Here is a 9,566-nt window from a genome sequence, read left to right as displayed (position 1 = left end):
CAGTGGGGTGGGCGCTGGGGCTGAAGAGGGGCGAGGGTCTGTAGAGGCGAAGAGTGGGCGGGGGCATGTGGACCACCCAAGACTTTCCGGACTGGTCATTCCATAGCGAGCAAGTCTGAGTTTACAAGGACTTGGGGGAGGGCGGTCCCTGGTGGCTGGGGGAATCACCTCTTCAGGATTTTCTTGCGTGGTCAAAACCATTATTTAGTTTCTACATTTTAAAAATCGTTCGAGGCAACAGTGGGATGCAGGATGGCAGGCCTGGCTTCATCGAGCTGTCCCTCCCGAGAAATACGACTGCCTTTTGAAGCGAGGCAGGGCGTGAGGAACGACCCACGGAATCACGTGACGGGGCATCCCTTGTCATGAAACCTGACCGAGCCTCAGCCACTCTGGTCGACAAGCTGGTCACCCTGAGTCACGGTACGGGATGACTGTGCGGTGTCACCACCACGCGGTCCCCTGGGGGGCCGCTCCGGTCTCCCTAGCCCTGGAGGAGGCTCTGCGGCCACGGCAGGTGTGCGCGTCCGTTGCCACGTCTCACCTGTTTCCGATAGACGTAGCAGGCTGCTATGGCGACCATGGTGGATTCTCCCACAAACCCCGCGAGGAGGGAGCCCACGCCCAGGGTGGCTCCGTGTACCCTGGGATGAGAACCGAAAGGCCATTTGTCGTTAACGCTGAGGTGCGGCACACGGAGTCAAACCCAGGCCACGGGAAGAAGGCGGAGGGGCCGGACCGTCGCGCTGGGGGTCTGCACCCGAGAAGCGCTCCACCTGCACGCGGAGGTGGCGTGCAGCTCCGGCCGGGGCCACCCTCCGCTCGCTCCCGCTCCCGGGGTCTCGACTCGGCACCTGCCAGCCGGCCACGCCCCTCACCGCGAGCCCGCAGCGCCGCCCACCCCTCCGCCCAACGCAGCGGGTTTCCAAGGTGAAGGGGCTGACTGACGCCCCTTCCCCAGGAGACCGGGGCCCGTAGTGGGTGCTCGATGAATACCACGCCTGGGCCTGACCCCGAAAATACTTTTCTAGAATGGATCGCAACAGCCCCCCACCTAGTGCCCAGGCAGAAACCACACGCGGCTCAGCATTATGAATTCTACCTCTGGTTGGGGTTTCACACGGAAAAGCAGATGTAAACCTCCGGCCAGGGTACTTAAGTGGCAGAAGGACACAAGCCCCAAGCCCCCCGACAACATACCCCAGGTAGGGCAAGACCACGAGGCTGGTGATGAGGACGATGATCCGCAGCACGGAGCTGGGGGCCAGGACAAAGGTCTTCTTCAGGGTCATCAGCCACCCGGTGAAATGGGCCCTCACGGTGACTAAGGGGAGAGCAAAGGACTTGTCAGCAACGCCCTGCTCCTCCCCGTCCTGCAGCCTCCAGCTTCTAGCTCCTGCATGGCACACACGAGGTCGCCGGCTGGCTGGCTGGGACCCAGGCCTTGTGGCCCTGGGCTAGCGACCTCATCTTTCTGCCGGGCCTCGGATCCCTGCTTCTGGGCCTGGGGCGGCCCCGTCCGTACCTTGGCTCCCACTTCGTCACAGTCCCTAACATCCAGACAGCAGGCTGTGGGCAGCTTCCTTCCTTCACCGTGACGGCGGGGCCTGCTCCGGGACCTTCCTGTCCACTCCTGCCACCCCCAGCCCCAGCCCCACCCCCACCCCAGCCTCAAGCTCCGGCCACTCCTCTCTAGAAGAGAAAATTCAAGAGAAAAGAGGCAACTTGATGGTGATCAAGTCTGACTCAAGACAAGGAGAAAAGCCGGGCCAGAGGCCCTCCCCACGACAGTCCCGGGGAGGCGTAGGGAAGAAGGGCGCTGCTCTCGTCTCTGACCATGCACGCCGACGTCACTCCCCTTTTGCCTTCTCCTGGTACCACCCCTTCTTTCCGAGGAGCCAATATGCCACACCCCCCTTGCCTGTCTCCCCATCCAGGTGTGAACTGCAGATGGGGCTCCAGGAGACTGACTGAATCTGGCTGTGAGGGCACACGCCCTCGCGGGTGGCAACTGCCTGAAGGTTCAGGTGTGATCTGTGCCTGGAAGGGGGTTAAGGACACGTCAGGCCTAGTCCTTTACCCTGCAGACAGTGGCCAAGACGGTCTGAAGGGGAAGCATTGCTCACTGTGCCCCGGGCACGCTGGAGGAGCCACTGTGTTCTAGACAGAGGGCGCGCTCTGCCCTGCGGGGCCCAGGGTGGAGGGTCGGATTTGAGACACACAGATACGCAAAGACAGGTGGGGGCTGACGGCTTCTGGAAGCCTGTAGTCTGACAGGAGAGGAAGTGGAGTCGAGAGGAGACCACAGGTAGATCCCACCCCAGGACTGGCTGGCGTTCTCTGGGACCTCCAGCCGCTCCTGGAGTACGGACAGGTGAGTGCAGCCCCTTCCCAAGCTTGGCTCCTCTGTGTCCCCCTGACCAAGACCAGACACTGCTCCAAAGCCGTCATCTTCCATTCCTCCGTTTCTGCCACATTGGGGAAGGTGACACCCAAGAGACCCTGTCTCCAGGCATGCTTGGCATCTAAAAGCTGCGGCAGCTTGTGGCCCGACTCAGTGACAGCCCAGGACTGGCGGGCGCGCCCTTGGCCCTGGCCTCGACTAGCTCCGTGGTCTGGCTTCTTGGCTGGACGATTTAAGTGGAAGTTTTTGGCAGTTAAATTTTTAACAGGTAGTGACCTGCACTTGGTACAGAATTTAAAAACTGCTGAAGGGGACACAGTACAAAGGTCCCCTCCCCGTCCTGTCTCCCTCCATCCCCCCGGCCCTGGTCCTGCTTCCCACTGTTGGCGGTTTGATGAGTTACTTCTAGAAACAGTACCCAGACGTGCCTGGACTTGCCCTAAACATATTATATATGGACCTACATGGATGTGCGATGCATTTGTTATAGGAAAGGCAGCACACCAGTCAACCATTCCCTGACTGGATTTTCTCAAGTAATAAAAAACCACCTCATTCTTTATGGCGTGACTCCTACTACTCCATCCGCTTGGGAACCGTCAAACCGGCTCTCACTTTGACTGTGGGCTTCCCCTGGCTGGCCACACGCCCTCTGGCCTCGCCTGTGCCCCTAGATTCTTATCTCCCATAGAGAGATAAGAATTCTCCAGATTTTAGATTTTAGAATTCTCCTTTCTTGTGTTTTCCATTTTGCTTCTCCAATGAACATGCCGAAAGACTGACTTTTGAGTATACAGTTCTGGGAATTCGAGAGCACGCACAGATCTGTGCAAACGGCCCCACAGATCGGGAGGCAAAGCAGTTCTGTTCCCCAAACCGCTCACGCTCTCCCTACGGGTCTCGTTTCTCTTCACTGTGTTCACGGCCACTGTCCTTTAAGAAACAAACGGTTCCTGTTGAACTTTCAACCGACCGCATAACGTCTTCACGTCTTTCCGATCCCCTGTGAAAATTTTACGTTTCTGTTTGGGCCGTGATTGCAAACATTTCCAGAGAAGACTAGGGCCGGCATGAAGGTAAACAGGGATCGTCTTTCGTTCTGTTTTCGTTACCTGGGATGGGGAAGAAGGAGAAGATGCGCAGAGGGACGACGCAGAGTTCCGCAAAGGCGAAGTCCACGCCGATGATGTCTATCAGGATCTTCTCGGAGACGTTGGGGGTCCAGAACATCACGAAACAGAGCTGCAGGCGGGGGCGGGGGAGACGGCAAGGATGTTAGGAAAAGGCACACACGAGGGACATGAGGACAGAGAGGACAGATCTGCACGAGCAGCTGGCCGGCACACCGGTCCTCGAGCCACTGCCCGCCAACACGGGCCCCGGTCTGCCACGTCTGCCCCAAAGGGACCCAGCAGCGGGGCGGAAGTGGACACATCTGAGTGGGTAACCGGGCCAGGGAGGGAGACCAGTGTGCTCTCATGGAAGGCTTCACCAGACGGCTCACCGGCTCCGTCAGTTCAGGGCGAACGCGTTAATGTAAGTTTGACAGCTCAAACCAAATGATGGGAAGAGACCTGAAAGCATCTGGCTGTATGTAAACCACGCTGAATCAGCGCGCCTAGTGAAAAAGGGAACTGTAATACTGAGGTCGATTAGAGGCCTGGAAGCCTGGCGAAGTCTGAGTAAAAGAATACGAGACGGCAGCCACGGCACTGGGAACTGTGGAAAAAAGACGGGCAACTGGTCGACTGACTGGAATTGAAACGGACGGGGAGCGGAGCCAAAACCATGCCACTTCCATCAGGTGTTTCTCTCCCTCTGTTCAGATGCAAGCGACTCTTCCCTCAAATGAACGTGGACACATTACAAAACGAATCGCAGTCATGTAAAAACAGGACACTGAAATTTTAGCACATAACACCCTTTCGGCTTTGGGTAAATGAAGCTTCCTGGAGTTAGGCTGGTCCTATTTACTACGTCATGTTGAAGTATTTTTAAGAATACCTGGGAGGATCCATTCTAAATATGTTTCACTTTATCAATGCAACAGAACCTTTATTCTGTCATGTCGTTTTCAGCATCTGGGAAGAATCTCCCACTGGTTTTCAAAAAATGACAGAGGTACAACCATCTAAGCCTCCTGCTGGCAGCACTTACACCTCCCGTCTGACGCGAAGGAGAAATACTTCCCTAGTGGTAGCAGCTCCGAGCTCTGAGACTTTATCACTAGTGGCCTGGACGAGTGGCCCTGTCATCTTTTTCCCGCCGGCTGCCAGCCTGAAATGGTATGAAATCGCTCACGTCTACATATTACAACTTCAAAACAACACCGAGCACAGCATGGGGATACAATTCATTTTCCTGACAAATATTTTCCATAGCAGCGAAGCTGTGAAGAATTAAGACAAGTGAGCCCCGCCCCAAGTCTGGACTTGATTTGTGCCTAGGATCCCCCAGAGGGTAAGCCACCCTGTGTGTTTTCAATGGTTGGGGTTGGACACCTGGGCCATATTCCGCTAAAGCTCCCAGGACAATCGCTGTGATGCTGTATTTATTTTGTAGCCGGTGTTAGAATCTGAATATAAGATAATGCCTGACACTGCAATCTCTCTCTGCTTTGCAAAATTACTGTAAAGTGGCTTTTAAGTTACAACGAAGCAAGGGAAAAGGACGGTGTCACTGCACCTCAGAGAGGATGGAGTGAGCAGTGTCCCTGCCAAAGCCAGACTCCATATTATTCACGTGGAGAAACCGGCTTCCTCCCTCGGGCTGCTCCACGTGAATATTCTCTCGGAGGTTTTGTACCCCTTTGGAGGAGATGACCAGTAACCTTTGCAGGAGGAAGTCCAGTTTGAGGACACAATGACAGTGAGCATGCCCAAATCACTTACGTATTTGTAACTTGGGTGGTGACCCCATTTTAGGTCTCTTGGAAAAAAACATGTTAAGGTTTGGTAGATCTCTCATAGAGCTTCTCAGGAGCGTAGCTCGATATTCCATTTTTAAAATTCCACAGCATGATTTAACTTGGCACCGCTAAACCGCTCTGCTGTCTATCTATCTGGTGCTCATCTGTGCCAAGCATACCCTAAGTGCCCCCCCCGCATCAAGGCCACAGGCCACTGAGGTGCGTCTTTAGTTTTCAGCCAGGTACACGTGGAGTCTAGGTTAGGTCTTCTAGAACAACATAGCCGAAAGCCGCCAGTCTGGTCTGGGTCCTGAGCAATCACAAGTAACCATTTAGAGGGAAGGAACACCGTGTACATGGTGTAGAAGCTTCCTTTCTCCTTCTCTCTGAAATATCTGAATTCGACCCTTTGCCTTGGCCATGCTTCCAGTGTGAAAATGCCCTGTGCCTTCCAGTAAGTTCCTAAAAAAATGCCTATTCCCTGCCTTGCCCAGTAGGTATGGCCTTGGCTAAAAGCTGCAATACCTATCTGCATGTCAGCTTTCTCTAAGAAAAGTCCTGAGCCCTCGCCTAATAATGAGACCAAACTTAGCCAGTCTGTTTCAGAAAACAAGAAGCTTTTAGAGGGTAAACGAACAAAGACTATTTCAGGAAAAGTGTCATTCTAGTGAGTTCGCCCAGAGTAGTCTTGACTCAGAACATGACCTCCCGGTTGACCATGACATGCTGTGTTCCTCAAATATTTGCAGAGGCTAACGACATTGACTTTTCCAAGCCAGAACGCAAACCTAATAAACTCCTGACAATGAACATGATTTGTTCCTTAGAGCAGCTGCAGGGGTGGGTTTGCTGCTGCGGAGCTTGCTGTCAATCTTATCTCATTAGGAAGCGGCCAGCAAAATGGAACAACCCACTCAGTGCCCAGATCTTTGGTTTTCCTATTTGTTCTCCAATAAAAGGAACCAGGGCTTCTTGGAGAAATGGCTCATTCTAGGACGAAGGCTGGAAATATACAAGATTATCGGCCTGGAATAATATGTCAAAGGACACGAAAGCACAGCAGGAAGAGTTCTCAATAGCCAAAGTTGGAACAATTTGAGCAACAAAATAAAGAATGTACTGAATTATGACCCACGGTATGCAATAAATATCCACGAGTCCATATTGATATAAATAAACACATGGGGACAAATTCCCTGCATAGAATTTCACCTAAGTTAATGTAGATACTCCCCCTCAGGGAGGTGGAACCTACTGCCCCATCCAGAAGCGTGGGCTGCACTTAGTAACTTCCTTCCAAGAGGAGTACAATATGAAAATGGGGAGAAAGGACCCTTACCATAGAGAGACCTGGCAAACATGATCTCAGCCAGGTGATCAAGGTCAACACCGGCAGTGAGAAGTCATGTTGACGGCATGTATTCTTGATAAGAATGACACTTTACCCACGTGGGTTTCCTCCCCCAAGTCCATAAGCCCCATCTAACCATGAGAGACACCGCAGATGAACCCCAAACTGAGGCACATTCTACAGAAACCCTAACCAGTATTCCAGACAATTGCCCAAGGCCACGAAAACAAGCAAAGTCTGTGACAGTTTCTCACAGATCAGAGGAGGCTGAGGAGGAAAGATGGTAATGAAGATGGGATCCTAGGACAGAAAAAGGACATGAGGAAAAAGCTACTGAAATCTGAATAAGCTACAGAGTTAGGTTCAGAGTAACACACCCGTGTTGGTCCCTAAGCTGTGATAGGTGAGTAAAGGGTGAAGGGCGTGTGAGAACTTTGTGCGTCTTTCTGATGTTTCTGTAAATCTAAAATGATCCTAAAACAAAAAGGTTATTGAAAAAGGAGACCCCTGATCCACTCTTTTATTTGACATGACATACTGTGATTCTTTTTCTCGGGACCAGGCACTGACCATGAAATTTCTACTTTGAACTACTGATGTGCATTTCAAGATACAGTCATCTCTCGTAGACTGCGGTCCCCTCCACACAATCCTCTGCCTTCACGGCCACTGGCATTACTCTCTTCTTCCACAGCCTCTCTGGAAACTAACCCCCACCGGGCCACAGCCCTTTTATTCACAGCCCTCGCACGCAGTTGCCAGTTAGTGTGTGTGCCACAGTCACATTTCTAACGATGCTTTGGTTGGGCAGGTCAATGAGTAATTTAACATTTTCCTTAGTGGCAACCCATTAAGCAGGCTTTAGCTCTATGGAGGTCTGTGCTGGGGGCAGTATTTAACCTTTCCTTTTTAAGTTCCTATAACAGTGAGCTAAGTTACGACAAAGTTTTACCATAGATCAAGACCCCCAAAGAGGAGCAAAGTGTGCACGGTGGAGGAAGGCAGCCCTGATTCTTAAAGAAGTAGCACCCCTGGTCTGAGATACTACAGTTGAGTCAATGAGACTGGAACCACAGAACGGGCACCTTTCCGAGACTTGCTTCCTCACATAGTCAGTCCCTGACCTGCGCTGGGACCACCCGAGTCTCTTTCTCAAGAATGTGGGAGTGGGATCTGAAGAAGCCAGTTGTCCTCATCAGCATTTGAACTCAGAGAACATACAAACCCAGCCACAAGGGTGCTGCCATTTCTGCACATCCTCACGGGATTCCGTTTCACAGAGGAACATTGCCAAGAGCTCTGGATTTGACTCAGTGTCCAGAGGCTGCTGACCATGCTTTTGAAGACGTCATAAAGTTGTCTCCATGACCCTGAATAATCAGTATTAGTAGCAAGCCAGAGATTCTCGTCCCCTGCGGTGAGAACAAGTAAAATACACGCAGCTATTGTGAATTAAATGCCTGGCCCCGGGCGTCACTGTCATTCAGAGTTGTACTTAGAAAAAAAGATTCAACAGGCGTTTCACCCAGTCTAAGTCTCCACTGGGAAAACCAGCGGTGGTTAATCCCCAAGAATACCACATACAAAGAGGCGGTCACAGCTCGGCTCGGGACTGCGTGCTTGGTGAGCGAGTTGATTTGCATTCTGGTGCTGGCTCCTCAGCGCGTCTCAGATGACCAGACCATCAGCGCGTCTGTGGCCCCATGATCTGCACAGAATGCTCCGACCAGGTCTGGGCGCAGCGAGTGTGACCAATCGATCTTAGCTATCATTATCATATAGGGTTCCCGGGACCACCATAAAACACTATCAGCAGAGTCATCTGTGGGTGGTAAGATTAGGGCTGAATTTATTTTCCTCTTTGGATTTTTCCCATTTTCCACAAAGAGCACAGATTCTTTTTTTCTTTATCAGAGAAACATTTTAAAATAATAGGGACCCCTGTAGCTGTCAATCTTAACATGTGCTCATGACTGGGTAGTCTGGATTCAGAGGGAGGGGCAGCTTTCAGAAGGTGGCCGACAGCTGGGTTTTCACCAACAGCATCTTCTGAAAACTGCGTCCCATGTCACTCCATGCAGAAGGCACCCTAATTTGAATCACCTGGGGGTGGAGGGGCCAAAACAGGGCAAGACGCTATCAGATAGTGCACACGTGCCTGCCTATCTTGCTTGAGTTTTCAGAGAGACCTGGTGTCACCTAAGGGACACTATTTGGCCTTTTAAATCTTAGCATCAAATTGCATTGGCCGTACACACACCATGGGGGTGCAGTGGGGGGGGGTCCATTAAGAATTTTTGGGTGATGGTCATGACTCCAGCTTCCACTCCCTGAGAGATGGGAGCCCCAGGGGTTGTAGATAGAGGAGTATGTGATCACATTGTCATTTTGACAGGCTGCCCCAGAGCTGCATGAGAACAGATTGTGTGGGGGTGTGTGTGTGGGGGGGGCGGGGGGGGGCTGGGGGGGCAGGGCAGAAGCAGGGAGCCCCGTCCAGGAACTATATAACAATCCCGGGGGGATGACATCGGACCACTGGATGGTGAGAAATGGTCAGATTTGGAGGTATCTGCAGGTGGCACTCACAGGAGGTGCGGAGGGACCGATGAGCTATGTGACGGTGAGAGACGGACGTATGTGAGCATTGCTGGGGGTCTCACTCACTCGCTGACTGCCACCAGAACTAGATCTGGTTGTTTCTAAACGTCTTAATGCTAACAGCGAGTTCATGAGAAGTCACCATGTCCCCAGGGGAATGACACAGAATTCCATCAGGATGACTCTTAGAACCAGGGTGAAAATGTGTGACAATGGCCAAAGAGCCCACTTTCTGGGGAGCAGCAGTAATGAGGGTGGCAGGGAGCAAGCTTGTCATGGCCAGTGGGAATGGGGCTATTGTCCTG

At 52.3% G+C, this 9,566-nt stretch overlaps 1 protein-coding gene across 1 annotated transcript in view; it reads right to left on the bottom strand.

The window, feature by feature from the left end:
- ANKH (ANKH inorganic pyrophosphate transport regulator) overlaps nt 1-9,566 on the bottom strand; it is a 55,151-nt gene that overhangs the window by 2,508 nt on the left and 43,077 nt on the right. Inside the window, exons 9-13 of the mRNA XM_023532942.1 lie at nt 9,297-9,318; nt 7,927-8,075; nt 3,517-3,646; nt 1,201-1,324; nt 545-644 (exon numbers count right to left, since the gene is read on the bottom strand). Coding sequence (XP_023388710.1) covers nt 545-644; nt 1,201-1,324; nt 3,517-3,646; nt 7,927-8,075; nt 9,297-9,318 — 525 coding nt within the window. The remainder of the gene's footprint in view (nt 1-544; nt 645-1,200; nt 1,325-3,516; nt 3,647-7,926; nt 8,076-9,296; nt 9,319-9,566) is intronic.

The sequence above is a fragment of the Pteropus vampyrus genome, unplaced genomic scaffold, assembly GCF_000151845.1.
Source record: "Pteropus vampyrus isolate Shadow unplaced genomic scaffold, Pvam_2.0 Scaffold94, whole genome shotgun sequence".
NCBI lineage: Eukaryota > Metazoa > Chordata > Mammalia > Chiroptera > Pteropodidae > Pteropus > Pteropus vampyrus.
This window is presented reverse-complemented; position numbering and strand designations above follow the sequence as displayed.